This window comes from Sapajus apella, unplaced genomic scaffold, assembly GCF_009761245.1.
Source record: "Sapajus apella isolate SASKATOON/1434 unplaced genomic scaffold, GSC_monkey_1.0 scaffold6, whole genome shotgun sequence".
Taxonomy (NCBI): domain Eukaryota; kingdom Metazoa; phylum Chordata; class Mammalia; order Primates; family Cebidae; genus Sapajus; species Sapajus apella.
This window is the reverse complement of record NW_022436946.1, coordinates 27,388,940-27,411,252: the sequence shown is the minus strand read 5'-3', so window position 1 is coordinate 27,411,252 and position 22,313 is coordinate 27,388,940. Positions and strand designations below refer to the sequence as shown.

The window sequence follows — 22,313 nt, the reverse complement described above, 5'->3', positions numbered from 1 at the left end:
TGGAATTATATGTGATCTTTGGGGATTGGATTTTTTTTTAAACCAGCATTCAAGTTGTTCCATGTACTAATATTTCATTCCTTTTTAAAGTAGTATTCTATGATATACGTTTACCACAGTGTGCTTATTCATTCATCCATTGAAGGACATCTGGGTTGTTTCCAGTTTTGTCTGTTACGAATAGAGGTGCTATGAACATTTATATACAGGTTTTTATGTGAACATAAGATTTTATCTGGGATAAAATGCTCATTGTGCTGCTTATAATGTTGGAGAAAGACCATTTCACAAGAATTATGGAATAAAATATTCTAAAGCTTAGTAACTAACATTGAGTTGGAGTATTTTATCAGTAAAAGTAGGTATGAACCTTGGAGTATTTTATCAGTAAAAGTAGGCATGAACCTAAAAAACACTGTGTTTTTTAGTAAGGGAAGTTTTTATACTGAAGTATCAGCGAAAGAAGACAGCATCAAAATTGGCAACTAGGAAAAACAGCTGGAAGACAGTAGATGTAGAATAACCACTCAATGTATTAATATTCTTCAAACTAAACTGATCCATGTACTGAAGACTCTTAGGGAAAGAATGCCACTTTACCTTTGAGATCCTATTTCTGGGGTCACTTATAGACAACCAAAGGGTAATAACTACCTTCTAAACAATTATCAGGATAGAAAACAGGCAGTTACTTTCTAGTGCCAGGTTCTTCTTTACATAGGAAGAAATGAGCTCTAAATGTTATTATGGCCACCTAAAGTTAAGTTGCTCAATAATCAGTACACTACACACTTTCTCTGAATTCATTTATTTAGAGGTAAAACACAGTCATTCAAAATTGTGGAATACAATACACACAGAATAAGGTTGGGGAATTAAGCTAAATTGTTATATTCCATTCACATTAATAAATACTTTTAAAGAAGAAAATGTAGATTTTAAAAGCTTCATTAGACACTAGTGACACATACAAATAACTAAACTGTCATACTGCTTGATTTTCAGGTTGAAAGGTTACAATAATCTATATATTTCAATTACATAGCAGTAAATACAAAAGCATTTTAAACATCTTTTGAACTGTGTAGTATACTATAAGCAGAAGTTTATTCTAAATCATTCCATCATTCTTCTGACCTGTCTGTGAGTCATGCTGGACACCAGCAATCCACATCACATAAATTATTCACCAGTAATGAGGTGTAAAATCAATTAAGCATGTATTTTGAATAGAAATTATTTTTAAATGTCAGAGAGAATACTATTATTGGCAGACTTGAAATTTCCCAGCTTTGCCACTAATTAGCTATTTGAGCTATTTAAGCCTGGACTTCAGTGTCTTCAGTTTTTAAAATGAGAGAACTGGACTACATTTTGTATACCTACTAAAGCCTGGTATTTTGCAGTTACTTCCTACTCTGTCAAAAATTTTACCACCTTTGATTTTCAATGTTTTTTTGAGACAGGGTCTTACTCTGTTGCTCAGGCTGGAGTGCAGTGGCGTGACTTTGGCTCACTGCAACCTTTGGCTTCCTGGGCTCAAGCAATACCCCACACCTCAGCCTCCTCAGTAGCTGGGACCACAGGCACATGCTACCAACCCCAGCTTGTTTTTTGGTATTTTTTGTAGAAACGGGGTTTCGCCACGTTGCCCAGGCTGGTGTCGAATTCCTAGGGTCAAGTAATCCACCTACCTCAGCCTCCCAAAGTGCTGGGATTACAGGGGTGAGCTACCATGCTGGCATAGAACTGACTTTCAAACACTTCCTTATAACCCATGATTATGCTTCTTAAAACCTTGTCTAAATCCTTCAGAGTCCCAAACATCTCCACTTAACCCATACTTTTGCATGAGTTTAAAACAACCAAAACAGTTCACTTTGTTGGCAAAGGCCATCTCTACCCAACGAAGATTATTTACTCGTTATTCAATTTAGTACCCACACCTCTATCCATAACCTACAGTATTGTCTACTGAACACTCCCTACCTGTATATGTTCCATAGCAAGGGGAAAACCTGATAAGATTTTTTAGATAACTGGCATTTGACTTGTTTATACAATTTTAAAATAAGCCATGTTCTTAGCAGTCTCCTGTCAGGCAACACATCAATTATTTCAAAAGGCAGCCAAACATTTGCTTTAATGCTTCCTAAAACAGCTTAAGATCTAACATAATTTTAAAATAGTCACGCAATTTTGTTTTTACTCTTTATTTCACTGGTACAGAGCAGAGAATAAGCTCAATAATGTCAACTTTTACTAACTCATCACCATATCCATAACACTTGCCCTCTGCAATTCATTCTACTTCACATATCAACGTACTTGGCAAGAAAATAACAAATAAAATGACCAGCAGTAAAATCTAATTCATGCCAGAACACTGGAGAAGTTACATGAGAAGCACAAACATAAACAACTTTACAAAAGTTGGGAATACTGTTTCAAATAAGCAATAATCAAAGTGAGACTTTCATGCTAGAATCCCACTCAGTCAAAATCACGATTTGTAAGAACAAGTGGTGCCACGAGTGTCCAAACATACAGCACGATGCCAATCCAACTGGAAGAGATTTTCACCCAGACAGCTGTCCACTGACTTTTCATCTCACGAGAAGGTTCATACCTAAAATTTCAGGGAAAATTATTAAAAAGAGGCAAGGGGGTTGAATTATCAGCCATCAAGTGAAGAAACTTCATTAATTCAGAAGTGTTCTTTGTATACAGTTATTTGAGATATACTGTTGTTGCATCTAATCTGTTCCCTTTCTTTCCATACTGCTGACGTGAAGGTAAAAACCTGTAATTTCCTTTAATGGAGTAAAATACACAGGTCTCTGAAATAGTTATTTTGCATTATCTCACAGGCACTTTATACATCTCTGCCATGTTATTAGAGAAACTCAATGTGACCTCTGGATAAATGAGATGTCACTATTACATAAGACTGTTCAAGGTGTATATGGAACTCCTCACCTGATTTCCCCCCACCCCTGCCTTCTCAGAATTAAGAGATTGATATGACTCAGAGACATTACCTTAGAAAAAGAAAGAAGAGACTGGGAAGGAACTATTATCTCAAGGTCAGCTGATTTTTCAGTTAATAAAATATACCAAAATCCTTCTGGTATAAAGCTTTAACATCTACTATTATCTGACAGCCAAGGATCTGAATTAAGAACCAGCTGAATTCTTATAGCTTAATACATTACAGTGTCAGAATTAAATGTATATATTTAATTTTCAATAATAAAAATCAGTAAAGGCTGCACTCAAAGAAATACAACAAAGAATAAACTTTTTCCTCCATGTTTTGCTGATACTGAAAGCCTGCTTACAAATTGTTTATGGGTATTATGCATTAAAATGTTATTAAAAACAGAACTTCCCAAACCAAATAGTTCAATTTCAATCTTTGACCAAATCTTTCAGTAATCATTTGGACAAAACCAAACTTTCAAAAATGAAATACTATAAATTGCTATCTTCCTCTTAACAGAAACAGATTTATGGATTAAGTATGAAGTGATTAAAAAAATCATAAATTGTAGCCTGTAAGAATTCTAAGAATCTAACTGCATTCATGAATTCACACCGAAATTAAAAAATTTTCAGAGCTTTTAATGACAGTTCAAACAAAACAGAAAAAAAGGATGTATCCTTTACTTCACTATGTTGGGAACAAGTTTACAGGATTAAAAAAATAAATATGTTAGATCCACTATCAACATACATTTTTGTAAAAAAAAAATGTATTTGTTTCATGAAAATTTTTATTTTAATCTCTCCAAGATTTGGAACTATTTCAATGATTGTGTTATTGTTAATGCAAGGAAGTAAAGACTGCATTTCTCATGCTGATCTCACTATTCATTTAGCTGTACATTTTGAAACATATCAGAGGATAAAAAGTACTTCATATCACATCACGGTTTCACAAGAGAATCATAAAAACGCCATCAAAATTCATACATCCAGAGTTTTCATGAAATATAAATACCTGTACCAGTTGGTAAGGGTCATCATGATATAAAGTGAAGCCAGGAAAAGCATGAAGTGAAAGAATGAGTAACTATAAGTGACACCATCCCTTTCATTATCTATAGCTCGATGAACATCATCACCATCCTCCAGTGATCCATCACTTCTAGCTCCACCATCTTCTATTAATGTAGATTCATCACTTGTCAGAGTCAGTTTATTAACCTGACTATTGTTTGAAGTACGGATGCTGCAAGAAACAGAGTTTAGGAGGAGAGAAAGAAAAGAACATTTTTAGAAGAAATGATTCCTAAATAAACAGACTTCTTGTTTAAAAAAAAAATCCACAGTTTTTCCTACCTGGAATAAAATACACACAACAGAAAGAGGATGAGTCCTATAATTCCTTGGGCATGCCACCACTGGACTGATTGCCCTTCCTTTGGAACAGTGCTTGTTGTATTGTAGCCAATTATGCTTAGTAGACTTGGGTTGCAATTTGTTTCTGCAACATAAAGCCAAATTAAAATGTTAGAATATATTGAAAAATGTTTTTGAGAGCAAAAAAAAAAAGGTTATTTTTAACTCTCTATACTCCTGCAAATTCAAAATAATTTGCTGGAAAAGGCATCAGTATAACAAAAATAACGGAAGGCAATTTGTACTTATTAATAATAATACCGCTGAAGTTGTTCTGATTTTATAGAAGCACCTGGAAAAGTTAAATCATTTAATTTTCAACATGTAATAGCCGAGCAATAAACTACCTCTACATTAACCACAGGAAAGAGGTGAAATACAGATGACCTTCCTAAGGTTAGCATAATTCTAGTAGATTTAGAAAGAAAATTCAGAGATTCTAAACCGTAATGCACTGGCTTTTCTCTCATATGGTGAGATTATGATACTAATTTATGAAGCTCATTAATTTGATAAAGCACATTGTTAAAAAAGCAAGACGGCTTACACAAAATCCAGTTATATGGTCTCCAGCAAATGCCTTGTGGGAATTATCAAATAAGATATAACGACCTACTGCTTATTCAGTTTTATTCTTTTATGACAAAGAAAGCAGGGTTGGTAAAATATTCATTAAAGTATCCAAAATACATCTTTTTCTCCCACAAAGCCAGATCTGTCAAACTTATCTTAAAGCCTAATTGGATGAAATAAATCAAGGAAAATAATTCTTTTATTTTTTTTGAGACAGAGTCTTACTCCGTCACCAGGCACCAGGCTGGAGTGCAGTGGCGAGACCTCAGCTCACTGCAACCTCTGCCTCCTGGGTTCAAGCAATTCTCCTGCCTCAGCCTCCCGAGTAGCTGGGACCACAGGCGCACGCCACCACGCCCAGCTAATTTTTTTGTATTTTTAGTGTGGCGGGGTTTCACCATGTTGGCCAGGATGGTCTCAATCTCTTGACCTCGTGATCTGCCCTCCTCGGCCTCCCAAAGTGCGGAAAATAATTCTTATCTTAAAGCCAATTAGGTAAGGCATTTCCTTCTCTGAAGCAAATTATTAATAATTTTTTTTCTAATCACTTACCTGAATAAAAATACGAAATCTTTCTGTAGTATATCAAAACAAAAACAAAAAACAAACCATATTTCACCAAGTTATAAAGTACCTATGATAAAATATCTAGTTTGTAAACTCAGTGAGATTCATATAACATCTGATAATTTTTTTAGGAAAAGAGATCATTTTCTTCCTTTAAATAATAATTTTTATATGTCTATTCTAATTTGTCTCCTTTCAACATATGTTGGTTTCTATTCCCATGGTATGCAATATAACTAGCCTATAATAAGATGCATTACAAAGTTCAATTATCAAATTCAACTGTAAGGTAGTCACAGACTAAAAGAGTAATTTAATAATGTGAAAAAATTACACTGTTCACAATTGAAGCAACAGGAATTTGAAGACCTTTTATTTATTTCTACATATAACTATCTTATGCTCTATGCAAATTAGATACCTTTCTTATAATTTCACCCAATTTCTTACACAGATATACCTTGTTTTATTGTGCATTTAAGTACTTCACAGATACTGTTCTTTTTACAAATTGAAGGTTTGTGTCAACTCTGCATAAAACAAGTCTATTCCGTTTTTTCTAACAGTATGTGCTCACTTTGTATCTGTTTCACATTTTGGTAATTCTCATGATATTTCACAATTTTTCATTATTATTAATTACATCTGTTATGGTGATCTCTCATCAGTGACCCATTATGTTACTATTGTAATGCTTTGGGGCACCACAAATCGCATCCATATAATATGGTGAAATAATCGACAAACATTGTGTGTGTGCTGGCTGCTCTTCACCACCCATTTTCTTGTCTCTATCCCTCTCCTTGGGCCCATTTCATGATACAACCATACTGAAATTAGGCCAGTTAATAACCATGCATTGGGCTCTAACTGTTCAAGTCAAAGAGTCTCCCCTCTCTCACTTTAAATCAAAAGCTAGAAATGATTAAGCTAAGTAAGGAAACTATGTCAAAAACTAAAACAGGTCAAAAGCTAGGCCTTCTGTGCCAGTAGATCAGTTGTGTATGCAAAGAAAAGAAAAAGTTCTTAAAGGATATTAAAAGTGCTACTCCAGTGAACATGAACACACAAATGGTGGTAAGAAAGACAAGCAGTTTTATCGCTGATATGGAGGAGAAAGTTTTAGTGACCTGTATAGAAGATCAAACCAGCCACAGCATTCCCTTAAGCCAAAGCCTAATCCAGAGCAAGGCCCCATCTCTTGCTTCAAGTCTACTGAGGCTGAGAGAGATAAGGAAGCTGCAGAAAAACGTCTGAAACTAGATGGGGTTGGTTCTTGAGGTTTAAGGAAAGAAACTGTTTCCATAACATAAAAGTATAAGGTGAACCAGTAAGTGTCGATGTAGAAGCTGCAGGACATTATCCTGAAGATCTAGCCAACAAAAACAATGAAAGTAGTTACACCAGCTGGGTATTTTGGTTCACGCCTATGATCTTAGCATTTTGGGAGGCCAAGGCGGGTGGATCACCTGAAGTCACAAGTTCAAGACCAGCCTGACTAACATGGTGAAACCCCGTCTCTACTAAAAATACAAAATCAACTGGGCATGGTGGCACAGGCCTGTAATCCCAGCTACTGAGGAGGCCGAGGCAGGAGAATCGCTTGAACCCAGGAGGTGGAAGTTGCAGTGAGTGGGGATTGTGCCAATGTACTCCAGCCTAGGCAACAAGAGCGAAACTCTATCTCAAAAAAGAGTAGCTATACCAAACAACAGATTTTCAATAAAGACAAAATAGACTTCTATTGGAAGAAGATATCATCTAGGACTTTCATAGCTATAGAGAAGCCACTCAATGTGTAGCTTCAAAGCTTAAAAGGAAAGGCTGACTCTCTTGTTAGGGGTTAATGCAGATAGTGATTTTAAGAGAAAGCCAATGTTCATTTACCATCCAAAAATCCTAGGGCCCTTAAAGAATTAGGCTAAGTCTATTCAGCCTCTCTGTGAATAGAAAAAAGCTTAGATGACAGCACATCTGTTCAAAGTATGGGTTATGGAATATTTTAAGCACACTGCTGGGACTTACTGCCAAAAGAAAGATCCTTTCAAAATATTACTACTCCCTGACAATGAACCTGGGTCACCCAAAAGCTCTGATAGAGATGTATAGGTAGATTAATATTTTCATGTCTGCTAATGTATTTATTTTGCAGCCCATGGAAAAACAAGTAATTTCAACATTTAAATCTTATAATTTTAGAAATATATTTTGTAAGGCTACAGGCTATAGCTGCCATAGAGAGTAATTCCTCTGATGGATCTGGGTGGGCAAAGTAAACTGAAAAACTTCCGGAAAGGATTCACCATTCTAGATGCTATTAAGCACATTCATGATTCATAGGAAATGTCAAAATATCAACATTAGCAGGAGTTTGAAAGAAGTTGATTCTAACCCTCATGGATGACTTTGAGGAGTTCAAGACTTTAGTGGAGGAAGTAGCTACCAATATGGTAGAAAGAGCAAGAGAACTAGAATTAGTAGTGGAACCTGAAGATGTGACTGAATTGCTACAATTTCATTATCAAACCTGAATGATGAGGAGTTGCTTCTTATAGATGTGCAAAGTAGTTTCTTGAGATGGAATCTACTCCTGATAAGATGCTATGAATATTATTGAAATGACAATAAAGGAGTTAGAATATTACACAAACTTATTAAAGCAGCAGCAGGGTTGAAGAGGATTGACTTCAATTTGGAAGAAAATTCTACTCTAGGTAAAATGCTATCGAACAGCATCATATGCTACAAAGAAATATTTTGTGAAAGGAAGAGTCAATCAATGTGGCAAACTTCACTGTTGTCTTAGTTTAAGGATATTAAAACAGCCACCCCAACCTGCAGCAACCAATACCCTGTTCGGTCAGCAGCCATCAACATAGAGGCAAGACCCCCTACCAGCAAACAGATTACAACTTGCTAAAGGCTCAGATTACTGTTAGCATTTTTTAGAAATCAAGTACTTTCAAATTAAGGAATGTACATTGTTTTTCTAGACATAACACTTAACAAACTACAATATGAGATAAGCAAAGTTTTATATGCAATGAGAAACCAAAAAATTCATATGACTTGCTTTACTGTGATGTTTGTTTTATTGTGGTGCTCTGAAACAGAACTCACAATTTCTCTTAGCTATATGTGTAAACTTATAATTTTGTTATTGATGAAAGAAACTAAGTGAAAAAACAGTAATACATCAAAGATGAACTTTTCATACTTTATTCCTCTAGAAGCCAAATTTTTATATAGCTTAATTTTACAAAAAGATAATTTCTGGAAAAACAACACCTGCAGAACCTTTAGAAACATATAATACAAACAACAAAACACACCTGGTTCATTGGTCATAGCCGACCATGTCAAATACATTGTGTAGACTGTAATTACTGAAGACTGTAACAAACCAGATCTTGGTTGTGATTCCTACAAAAAATAAAATAAAATAAATATATATATATATTAAAGCAACACAGGTAAATATTCTGATATCATTCTAGATTTTTTAAAACTTAAAAAGGTATAAGCTTCATAAAACCTAATGCTATGAAGGGCATACTTGAATTTTTGGCAGTATAGACATCACAGAAGCACCAACGCAGAGGAGCATGTTGACACTGATGAATGCCTTGTTTTCTGAACAACTGGCTGGATGAGTGTAGTAGACAAAGAACAGGACGATAGCAACTAAAGACAGCAGATAATTCAGAGCTGTAGCTGATAACAAGGCTGTGAAAGAAATATAATTGGATAATTAGCTTTTTATCAGAAATACTAGGAATTAAAAGTGGGACCTGTTTTATAATCAATCTCATTTTGTCAAAAAATATATTTTAAGCAACTAACACTGTCAGCATTATACAGGTTATAAAAGCAGGAAAGAAAATTAATTCTGACCTTTATTGCTGAAGAATTCTAGTTTTTACACATAGCTCACTATTATATATTTGCAAGGACAGCAAGTTAATAAGAAACTAATATGATGTAATACTAATATCTATATTAGAGTTTACAAACTATGTTTATTTGTTAGCCATTATTTTCAAAATTAAAAAAATAACTGTATGTCTATAAGAGGAATATTACTTAGGGTTTTTAAAAAACCACTATCACTCAGTTGTAAACAAGGGTATTAAGAAAATTATTTTCATTGTTAATGTTAAGCCCTCAAAACAATGATGCTTTTCCTCAACAACTAAAATCTTAAAAGATACATATTATGCAAGGGTAAGTCACTATTATTTAATAAGTCAGCCTATGCTTTTTCTATGTAAATTTCAACATACACAAGTTGTTTAGCCTTTATGCTAATATGTGCTTAATATACAAGTATTTATGTAGATTTGCCTTGCTGACAGGGGATCCATCCAACAAATATTTATTGAATGCCTATGTTCCAGGCCCTGGGGATACAGCAGGGAACAAAAGAGACAGAAACCCTTGCATTAGACTTTGCATTTTGAGAACAAGGTATTCTATGTAAGTGAAATTTCCAAAATGACTAAAGCTCATTTCTTTGAGCACCAATTTTTTTTAACTTGAACCACTGAGATCGAACACCACAAATTAGTTATGTGAGAGGAATATTAGGCCAACAGACACACTGGATTTGGCTTGCACTCTAATTTAAATTTTTTTTAGCTGAAACGCAGGTCATTTAGCATGAAAATCCAGATTTATGACTTCTTTTGAAAAAAATTAGAAAAATCAAGCAATACTGAGTTGACATTCCCACAAAGCAACTAATAAATGGAGCTGAGCAGTAGCAATGCACTTCAGATGAGGCATTCACACTCTCCAATTCATTGTAGTCCCTAGTATTTGCACAAAGCTTATGCATTTAATCTTAGTCTTCCCGTTCCCTCATTTTTGTTTGGCCCTGTAAGCATCTGAATTGTGATCTCTGTTTCAAAGTATAATCCTATAGGATTCAACCTCGTCATTATAAATAATCATTAATTACATTACTATAGGAATTCCTTTCTTATTGATGCACATAAAAGCATCCTTTATACTTGCACAAAATGTATCCCTGAGTTGCTTTACTTGCTGTTTATGAAATGTATCACTGTGGGTTTATCTATTACTAGCAGTCCTCTTCCCTTTAATATTTTACTTTTAACCCACTGCAGATTAGAAAATTAGGCTATGAAGTGCACATGCTTTCAGTAATATGCTTTGGAACATTTATTTTAGCTATTCAGGTTCTTTTGGATACTTTCCTGGTTCTTTGGGTTACATTCCCACTTAATCTGCTAAAAGATCTGCTCACTAAGTTGCTGATACAATGTGACATATTGACACTCACAAAGTTTACATTAAAAACCACTTCATAGAAAATCAGACCATAAAAATCCTAAGTGATTTCCCTAGTCTACATATCTATTCTCGACTCCAAAGTGCAACTATACTGAAGTTGTTCTGCGATGAAAGCTTACCTGCATACCAACATCTCGAGTTTCCTTCTTCCATTTTTTCAACCCATGATTCATTCCATGAATGTGCAAAATCAATAAGTAAGACTAGTTGTATGAGGATGAAACAAAAGGCACCTGCCATGCCTACATAAAACCACACTGAAAAGGGACAAAAAGCATACATAAGTGATTGGTTAGTTTGATTTTTATTGTTTCCTTTTACAATCACAGTACACAAAAAGGAAAATAAAATTTTATATGAACATCTTGATTTTGCCAACTGGGGAAACACACACACACACACACACACACACACACACACACACACACACACCCCCACCCACCCACTCACCCTCCCACCCCAAAAGACAACTAGAGTTATAGTTCCAGGTAATTATTTATTATAGTTCCAGGTAATTATTTCAGATTCCTTTATAAAATATCTATAACAGGCCAAGCGTGGTGGCTCACACCTGTAATCCCAGTACTTTGGGAGGCTGAGGCAGATCACGAAGTCAAGAGATGGAGACCATCCTGGCAAATATGGTGAAACCCCAACTCCACTAAAAATAGAAAAATTAACTGGGTGTGGGGACGCACACCTGTAATCCCAGCTCTTTGGGAAGCTGAGGCCAGAGAATCACTTGAACCTGGGAGGCAGAGGTTGCAGTAAGCCAGGATCGCGCCACTGCACTCCAGTTTGGGCGACAGAGCAAGACTCTGTCTCAAAAAAAATTGAAAATAAAATAAATACCAACATCAACTTAAAAAAGATTTCTTACCAGTTGTAAAAGTTCCTTCTGGAATGAAGAATGCCCCAATAATAATTGCAATTGCTGCAGCAAATTTAAAGAACCAAAATCTAAAACAAAAAGAAATATAATTTTTTACTAATAAACATTCATCAAATATTCTCATATATGAAATCATTTAACTGCATCTTAACAAATAGCTACACATCATGTGAATGTTCTACTTTTCTACTTCTTTCCAAGGACATTATGATGATCTGGAGTGTAGCCATATTTGTAACTACAAAATGAGGTCATCATCCTATTTAGATAACTTAGTTTGGAGAGAGAGTGAAATTAACCATTACTATGAATCCATGCTTATATAATCTTTCCAACTGGAAAGAACAAAGCAAAGCAAAGTATGATAACAAAGGCAAGTCAAAATGTTAAAGCCCAGATAGTGCTAGAGGAAGCATCATAGCAAATGGCTGAAAAAAAAAAAAGGGAAATGATCAGACACTTCAGGGACTACTGGACGCTGGCTCTGAGCTGATGTTGATTCCAGGGGACCCAAAACATCACTGTGGTCCTCCAGTTAAAGTAGGGGCTCATGGAGGTCACTGGGTCACTCCACCAGGAAAAAAAACATGACCGGCTGATGTGCTTGCTGAAGGCAAAGAAAATACAGAATGGGTAGCAGAAGAAGGCAGTCATCAATACCAGCTACGAACAATGTGATCAGCTGCAGAAACAAGGACTGTAATTGTAGTATTTCCTCCTTTTGTCAAAAACATGTTCACGCATGTATGTAGTATACACTTGTATTCAGAAAATATCTTCATTTCCTTTCTCCTTTATCATAAGACGTAAGATTTACTGACTTCACATCAGCACTTAAATACTGTTAACTTTATGTAATAGTATTTGGGTTGGGGACTGGTGTGGCTACCCAGGCTTTTATATTGAAGTTTATTTGAAAACTTACCCATTGTGCACTGCAGCTCTAGGATCACTGCTACTCTTCACTTTGATCATTAGTAAAGAGAGAAGAAGATAGAACATAGCCAAACCAAAGCACAAACGATATACAGCTTTATAGCCAACCAAAATATTACAAGGGACAACACCTTTCTCATTTTCACAAAATCCAGGAATCTAGAAAAACAAAAGAGTTTAGAACCCATAATTTTTTCATTAAGTAAAACTAAAAATTCTATGTAATTGAATAGCTTAAATAAAGGTTTAGAAAACTGGAATTTGCTTTACAATTTATGATGAATATGTACTCAAGATGAGTCTGACACATATTGACTGGATATAGTGTGGGAAAAAAGAGATAAATACCCATGTGATCAAATAATAAACTACAATACCAACTCTATGCTGGATGTATATTTTGAGTTATAGATTTATTCTACATTTTTAAAACTTGCATTCTACTTGAATAGCATGATATACTTGTTTTAGTCGTGTAAATGCTATTTCTGAGACAACTGTTCAGAACTATTAATACATCTATTATTCATATATACAAAAATAAATCATTTCCTCCTACTCCTTCCAGTCCCAGCACTCTAAAAAATCTGCTTTTTCAGGACAGTAGTCATGTACTGGTTTTCAAATACAAAGGCTACTGCTTAATCACATTCCTTAATCCCACTTTTATACAGACACTATCCCTGTCATTCTTAAAATTTTCTTCCTATAGCCTGTATATTTTCTTTGTTCTTTTCTAGTATCCCTTCCTCCCAGTGTTCTAGGATCATGGAACCAGGTTTTCCTTTCTCCACCAGCTCCCTTAATTAACAGATTTTGGCAAAGTTCTAGGTCTGCTCACTCTGAATGATCTTCAGCGTATGCTGCCATGGTTTCAACATTCTATTTTTATCCTCAAGGCAGTCTCTAGCTCTGGTTTCTCTTTTAAATTCATTCATGTTTTCTACTTACTGCTCTACATTATTATGAACTTCATGTTTGTGTCTACCCAAAATTAATGCTGAAACCCTGACTTTCAATGGGAGGACAGTGGGAGATAGGCCTTTAGGTAGTAATTAAATCATGAGGGTAGAGCCCTCAGGATGGGATTAATGCCTTTATAAGAACAGACAGAGAAAACTGCTGCTGCTTTCTCTCAACAATGTGAGAAGACAGCCATGTGTAAATCGGGAATAAGACTCTGACCAGAACTGACCATACTGGCACCCTGATCTCGGACTTTCAGCTTCCCAAACTGAGAAATTTTTGTTGTCTTAAGTCACCCAGCCTATGATATTCTTGTTATAGCTGTCTGAACTAAGACACACATATATATATAGTACATGTGCATGATGCAATATCTCCAAGTCAACATGTTAGAAACTAAATTGATTTTATGTTCCCCATCTCTTTCCACAACCTGATACTCTTTTAAAATTTTTCTTTCTGGGTTAATGGCAATACTTTCCTCCCAGTTTTCTAGGATCAGAACCTGGTTGATTTATAATTCTATCACTGCCAATATTTCAGTACCAGGCTTAGTTAATTCTACATCCAGAAAATCTTATTTCAGGTCCTCTATTCTCTTCTTTATTATACCACTGCAATAGCCACCATATTTAATTGCTTAACTTTTATATTTTATTAATTGTAAAATTAATCTTCCTAAAGTACAGACACTTTGCTCAAAAAGTTCTTTTATACCCATTATGCTTTCTATTTTTCAATCTCCGTATATGCTAGTTCTAATCATTCTTAGAACATCCTTTTTTCCATGAGACTCACTCTGACATCTGGTTAGAATTATACTTCTTTCTGTGTATTACCACAGTATATTTTCTGTACCACCATCATAGAACTTAACAAGTTAACTTATATTATCTTTGTCTTTCCTAAAAGATTATGAACTACTACAACTAGGATTACCTATTATCTTATTCTATATTATTCTGTTTACAATATCCCCAAATCAGTTTTATACATATACATATATACACTATAGCTTCAGTTAATAAATAAGAAACAAGGCTAACCTTATTCAGTTGTTCCTCCATTCCTGGTATCAACATTACACAAGCTACACATACTCCAACAAGCAAGAAAAGGGCATAGATCAATCTAGTTACAGTGGAGTTGTTTCCACTAGGACAGCATCGGCACAGCAAACACGGGGCACTTCCACACAAACATGGTATCTAGGAAAAAGAATATTATTAAAAATCAGTGTATCTTAAAATGATACAATGAAAATTGATGTTCTACCTGGTTTATATAAATTATCTACATACCACAGAATTTAGAAACTTCTAAGAAGGCGTAAAGACAAACAAGCCCTTGGACTCTATGCCAAGTAAAACAAATAAATCAACTAAAACAAAAAGAGGGGAAAATCATCAGCAGTAACCAAAGTTCAGAGAAGAAAAATAAATGGAATATTCATAGCACAGCTTTTGCTAAGCCCACCTCCAGCCCCTGCCCATTAGCCCCCAGATACTATACTAATGAATACACAAAATTCTGAGGATTCTCAAATACATCCACGGAGGGGAAAAAAAGTTAACTGATAGCCCTATCTTTTCCTTCTTTTGACCTGGTGACAGCAATAATAACAAAAACTACAACCAGAGTCAGGCAAAAAGGATAATAATACAACTGGGGCTAACTTTCTCCAGTGACCACCACACTAAACTAGCATTATGCCATTATGCCCTCAAGGGAATGGAATATCTTCCTGTCCAGGAGAGAGGAGCACTGATACAGTGTATTTAACAATATCTCAAAAAGCCATAGAGTAAGTATTTTTCATAATACCATAACCTGGGCTAAGACGTCAGACTTTTAAAAGCCGGATGGACCAGGATATGCAGCCCTAGAATTATAGCTCTAGGGGAAAAGAGAGTTAGATACCACAGTGAGGGAATGCTGTAGAAGCTAGACCACTACAGCAACCAACACACAGTAAGAACAAAGTTGCTTTATATTAAACTTCCACGAGACAGAAATAAATGTCATGGTAACTATGTAAACATACTTTAGCAAAAATTAAACATAAACATCTCCTCTCCAAAAAAAAGGAATGAAGAAAATATAAGGCATATGGATAATTCAGTCTGAAATAAATATAATCCAGTAAGAAAAGGAAATTCCCTAACAGTATTTCACTTGAGCTATAGAAAAATAACAAAAAGATTTAAAAAATAAAAAAGGAGAACTCAAAAATGAAATAAGCACAGAACACAATGGAAAGTGGAAATTAAAGGGCTAAAGAAATGAGAAGGGAAAAAACAGAATTAACTAATCACTATCAAGAAACAAAACACAGGTAAAAACAAAATTACTGATGAAAAAAGGCTTGGGATAATTACTTTACATTCAGGTCAAGATGCAGAAACTGTGACCAGACTTATCCTCCTGCCTTAAATTACGGGAAAAATAAGTTTTTCACAAAATGAACAACAGGGCATGGTAAGGCAGTAATTTCTGTGAAGAGACAATGGGAGCCCTATAACTGGCTCTTGTTTCTGCCTGGGGAGAATGTCCACTGCAGGGAGGGTCTGGAAATTTAACCACTCAGAAGTGAAAAACTTTGTAATCCATGAGGCATTGGGTAGAGACATCAGAAGGCCATTAAGACCCAAGAAAAATAAGCCAGCAAATGAAAGGTTGCACTAGTTGCACTTAATGAAACCTCAAGGCAAACAACAAAAAGATCACATTGTCTCTAAGTAAAATCACCCAAGTCAAAGAAAAAACCCACGAATACTTTCTTGAAAATAAAAGTATATCCAGCACTGATCAAGGAAAAATTAACACTGGGTAGCTAACAAAAAATTAGCAGTCATGCAAAAAACCAAAAAAATACAACCTATAATGAGGATCAATCAGTCACTACCAACCTAGAAATGATACAGATAACTGAGTTCATTTGTAAATAGGGCACTGTAGTATTATTATTGCGAATATATTTCACATGCTCAAGGAGGCAGAGGAAAACTCCATCATGTTATGGACAGACATAGAAGATAATTTAAAATTAAGACCCATAACATACTTTTCCAGATGACAAAATAAGCCCTAAATATAGACAAGACAGAAGAAAAGATTAATAATGAATCTGAAGATGTAAGAATGGAAATGATCCAAAATGCGAATTGCTGTAATCTCAGCAATTTGGGAAGCTGAGACAGGAGGACCATTTGAGCCTAGGAGTTGAAAGATACAGTGAGATATCATAGTGCCACTGCACTCCAGCCTGGATGACAACAAAACAAAACAAAAAAATAATAAAAATCCCCACAAAGAACCTACAAAATGCAACTAGAACTAACTCATCAGTTTAATAAGGTCACATGATAAAAGGTCAATACACACAAATCAATCACGTTTCTGTGTATTAATAACAATGGAAAACAGAAAGAAAATAGTTATAAATCTAACAAAACATACAAGATCTCAAACAATACAAAACATTGGTGAAAGAAATCAAAGATCTCAATGAATGGCAAAATATACAGAGCTCATGGATTGGAAGACAATTATTTTCAAGACATCAGTTCTTTTCTAACTTATCTATAGATTCAACCCAATTCCAATTACGATCCCAGCATCAGATTTACAGAAATAAATTAGTTGCTTCAAAAATTTATATAAAAAGGCAAAAACACTAGAATAGCTCAAACAAGTCTGAAAGAATGCAAAGCTGGAAGACACACTGCCTGATTTTAAGACTAGCATAAAGTGACAGTAATTAAAACAGAGTGATATAGGGAAAAGGCTGGACACACTATGGAGAACACAACAAAGTTCGGAAATAGACTCATGCAAATATGATCAAAGGATTTTTGACAAAGATGCCAAAGCAATTCAATATGGAAAGGATAATTATTTTAATAAATGGTGCTGAAAAAACTGGATATTCATACTTTTTTAAAAAAGTTAACCTTAAGCCACAATCAAACTATATATAAAAATTAAGACTTTCTAGATACCATACAAAAAGACATGACTCACAAAGAAAAAAAGTGAATTGGGCCTCATCAAAATTAGGAACTTTTACTCTTTTAAACACACTGCTGAGAGAATGAAAAAGCAAGCCATAAACTTGAAAATATTTGCAAGTCAGGTATGTGATAAATCATTTCCATCCAGAATATAAAAGGAATTCTCAAAACTCAGTAATAAGAAAACAAATAGCTCAGTTAAAAAATGGGCAAAATATGTAAACAGATACTTTAATCAAAGACATATAGATAGCAAATAAGCCAAGAAAAAGTGCTCAAAATGATTAACCATTAAGGAAATGTACATTAAAATCAGAGATACTATTATATGCACATTAGAATAGCTAAAATGAAATAAACTGATGATACCAACTACTGACAAGAATGCAGAACAATTAGTTGGGAATGAAAAATGGTACAACCATTTGGAAACCAGTTTGACTGTTTATTATTTTTAAATCAAACATGCACTTACTGTATGAATAAGCAAATCCACATTCAGATATTTATTCAAGTGAAATAAGAACTTATAATTATACACACAAAAAAATCCTTTATGGGAATGCTTATAGCTACTTTATTTGTAATCATCAAAACCTGGAAATGTTCCTCAAATGGTGAATGGATAAATTGTGGTAAATCCAAATAATAACAATACTCAACAATAAGAACATATAAATGAAAAATGAAACTCAAATGAATTAGGCTAAGTAAAAGAAGGCAGACTCAAAAGGCAGGAAGGAAGAAACCTGGAGTTTCAGTCCAGGAGGCACACTATTTGAGTAACAGAGAGACAATGCAGAAAATACAGGTGACAAAATTAAAGAACTCAAGAAATGTAATTAAATGGTGGAGAAGGGAAGGAGGGAGAGGTCACATAGAAAAAGTTTCTAAAATGACTTTAGAATACCCAGCAGCAACACTGCAAGTCTACAAAGGAGCATCCAAATTCTGAGGGAAAATGACTTCCCATCTAGAATTCTAAGACCAAAGTATACCTCCTATGTGCTTCTGTTACGGAGCACTATACCAAAACATGGTCGTCAACCACAAAAGAAAACAAGCAATGCAAAAAAGGTTTCGACCTAAGAGACAGAAAATGTACATCCTCATTTGAGGATAAAGTGAGATCCAGTGACTACCAGTATAGACTAGAGCAGGTCAGAAGATTCTGGCAGGGATAACTTCCAAGGTTCAATCAATCATTACATGTATCTGAACTTACTGAGAGATGCACACAGCTAGAGAAAAGTCTTGACCTTGTCATCTACCCGCCTCGGCCTCCCAAAGTGCTGGGATTGCAGGCATGAGCTACCGTGTCAGGCCTAATTTTTATTTTTCTTTTGTTAAATTCAAGAAAAATTAAATTCAATGCTTTACTTAAAAATGTGTTTAAAATGCTGCCATGCCTAAGAATATATCTTTGTCTATTCATCCACCTATTTGCATATATGCATTGTGAGAGAAGATTTTGGGGAGACATTTGTACTTAATTTTTACTCTGCATTGCTTGACCATTCATAGCAATTATAAATCTTTTCTATAAAACAAGTCATTGTTATCAACAAAAATTTGGAAGATACTGGCACAAAATGGTCACCCAGTAATCACTAGTTCTTTCTTAATGACTTAACGATATTAAATATCTTGATAGGTACTGTTCTGTCTACTCACTAATACAAATGTTGAGACTGGGATGGGGAAAGCATGTAAGTAGGTATTATTGGCTGGTAATGCTGTAGTATAGGATTAGTTGGTATGATGTTTATAATGTTTAAAGTAATTCAAAAAAAGAGACAAACATGCATGAATAAAAAATTATACTGCCATGAACCAAGGATTATGATCAATCTAATTCTAGGCCTCTTAGCAGCAGACAAAAAGTGAACAATTTAACACTCCAATTTCTGCTCAGTGGTATTACACATAATTTGTCTCTTTTTAGTTCAGAAATTTTCTACGATTATTTTGCAAATAAGAAAGAAGGTTTTACTAAATTTGATTAAGCCTGTAGAAACTTGTACTAAGAAAGAATGAGGTTGGTTTGTTTTTAATTCTGGCATACCTGATCTAATTTAATGATCTGAATGTTACTTTTTTTTTTTTTGGTCTGTTTTTTATTTTGTTTTGTTTTTGAGATGGAGTCTCACTCTGTTGCCCAGGCTGGACTGCAGTGGTGTGATCTTGGCTCACTGCAGCCTCTGCCTCCTGGGTTCAAGCAATTCTCCTGCCTCAGCCACCCAAGTAGCTGGGATTACAGGTGTGTGCCACCACACCCAGCTAATTTTTTTTTTCTTTCTGAGACGGAGTCTTGCTCTGTTGCCCAGGCTGGAGTGTACACCTCCATCTCCCAGTTCAATCAATTCTCCTGCCTCAGCCTCCCAAGTAGCTGGGTCTACAGTTATGCGCCACCCTGCCCAGCTAATTTTTTTTTGTATTTTTAATAGAGATGGAGTTTCACCATATTGACCAGTCTGGTCTCCAACTCCTGACATCAAGTGATCCACCCACCTCGGCCTCCCAAAGTGCTGGGATTACAGGCATGAGCCACCATGGCCAGCCCTGAATGTGACTTTTGGAAAGTTAAATAAATTTTCATTTCATCAAAACCTCTAAGTAAATGAACATATCAACTGTTAAGAATGTGGAAGAGGTGGTCCCCTTCAATGACTATTGGCCTGCACTAAAATCAAACAATTAATGAATAGAGACAGAGGCACAGGAAGAAAAGTGAAAAAGCTTACTGAAACTAAACAATAAAATAAATTCCAAACTGGGCACGGGAGCACCTGACTGCAGTCCCAGCTATCTGAGGCTGAGGCAGTAAGTCTTGAGCGCAGGACTTCCAGGCTGCAGTTCACTAAGACTAGCCACTGCACTCCAGCCCGCGCAACATACTTGAAACCCTGTCTCTAAAATACTGCCTCATTGCTGCTACCTTTCTAATGTATTTCGCTATTAACACAGCAACTAAAAGGTAGTGTCAATTTTATCACAGACATTCTTCTAATCAAAAAAGGCAATCTGTGTTGTAAAATGGAAAACATGTATCTCACCTTTTAAATATTAAGTACAAAAACTACAGCATGCCCACTTCATAACTGGATGAGATATGACATTACAAATTAAATTGCATAACACCAATTTAAAAAAACTGATGAAAACAATCTTACATAATCACTTATGTTTTCAACAGTGTTTATTACATTATGCCTCTTTTGTACAAATGTCAATAATTAAACTCTCTAATATCTTTATTGAAATAAAATATACCACGTTTCCATGCAAGAAGCAATAACGCGTAATCAAGAGGACAGCCTGGATGGAGTAACAACTTCTACATTATTATTTGATTAAAATTCAACATTTTTAGTTAAAGCATATCAAACCTTTTTGAAAAGACGTATGTAAAACAATCAATATGGTGGTTAAAGTATATATAACGGAATCATTTGGGAAGTCAGAAAAGCAATTGTTAGAAACAGAATTAACAAATTCCAGACTAAAGAAAAGTGATTTGAATCCAAAAACCTCTCCTAAAATTACAAATATCTTTGTTAACTGCACTGCCAATGTTTTCCCTTCTCTTTTGGAGGGGGCAGAGGTTATCTTAAGTAAACTGAAATTTGTGCCACATGGACCAAAAAGTCTTGCCACTATACTGAAAATGGTTTTACTCTAACAACACTTTAATGAAAATGCAACGTACAGCTAAGCATGAAATTTCAGATGACAGACGCATGCCTTTTGCCTACTGACAATTTTGTCTTTAGGCACAAAACATGCGTGTGTCAATTGAAAATTTCAATTTCAAGTTGAAATTTGAAATGGACACTTCAAATAGTCATAGCTCTGCTACGACTATTTGTTTCAAAAACAGTATTACTACATTAACATTACTGCCAGGCGGTCCCAAATGACGACAGGCACTTTTAAATCATAACCTGCGCCAAAGAACAAAGAGGGCGACATGACTCCCGGAACGACAGTGCGACAGTCTAAGGTCACCAGGAAAGAGACGAAAGACATGACAACAGAGTGGGTACCCCACAGAAGGAAATGGCCAAAGACGTTTGTAGTGACGGACTAGGCAGATACAAACAAAACAACCAAAGGGACCTGAAAGAATGGGAGACTGGGCGCACAAGCGGGGTGGGGGAGGGGCACTACTCTAGTTCTCTTCCTGCACTTGGGTCATCTTCCCATCGCCACTACACCTTACGGCCAGTAATCAGTTCTTCGCAAGACCTAAAGCCCTGAAGCTGAATCAGAGTGACGAGAGTAGAAGGTAAGAAAACGGGGACAGAGGAGTCATCCCCGTTGGGTGGGGCACCAGGTTCCAGCCTGGCTCACCCAGCCCCGGCTTGGGTCGCCTTCTCTTTAGTCTCTCACATTAGTACCCCAGAGGCCGCAAAAAGCACCTTACCCAGCTCGCCATGGAGCACAGTCCCAGGACGCTCCCCATATCCACAACGTCAAAAGAGCCGCGGGTGCAGACAAGATGGAGACAGTCTCCCTCGCCTCTCCGAGATTATTTACTATCTGCGAGACACTTCCGGCGAAGAGCCCAACCCACCCCTCAGCTTCGCGTCACTTCCTTCCAGGCATGGGTTGGTTAAGGCAAGGAGCGCGGTGCGCTCAGGTTG

General features: G+C 35.6%; 1 protein-coding gene across 1 annotated transcript; it reads right to left on the bottom strand.

The window, feature by feature from the left end:
* Positions 1–792: 792 nt before the first annotated feature.
* SERINC1 (serine incorporator 1) lies at positions 793–22,293 on the bottom strand. Its single transcript, XM_032274898.1, has 10 exons — positions 22,094–22,293; positions 14,701–14,862; positions 12,678–12,847; positions 11,741–11,820; positions 10,980–11,117; positions 9,101–9,270; positions 8,877–8,967; positions 4,345–4,489; positions 4,004–4,234; positions 793–2,629 (listed from the first exon to the last, which is right to left on the bottom strand). The coding sequence occupies exons 1-10, from the start codon at positions 22,130–22,132 to the stop codon at positions 2,494–2,496; spliced, it is 1,362 nt and encodes a 453-aa protein (XP_032130789.1). The 5' UTR covers positions 22,133–22,293; the 3' UTR covers positions 793–2,493.
* Between the last annotated feature and the right edge of the window lie 20 nt (positions 22,294–22,313).

Bases quoted from the DNA above. Each gene is read 5' to 3' on its own strand.
- SERINC1 (XM_032274898.1), bottom strand. From the start codon at position 22,132: ATGGGGAGCGTCCTGGGACTGTGCTCCATGGCGAGCTGG. The intron at 11,118-11,740 runs GTAAGAAATCTT...GTCCCTTTTCAG, and splicing joins AGAAGGAACTTTTACAACTG to TGTGGTTTTATGTAGGCATG. The intron at 8,968-9,100 runs GTATGCCCTTCA...TATTTTTTGTAG, and splicing joins CTATACTGCCAAAAATTCAA to GAATCACAACCAAGATCTGG.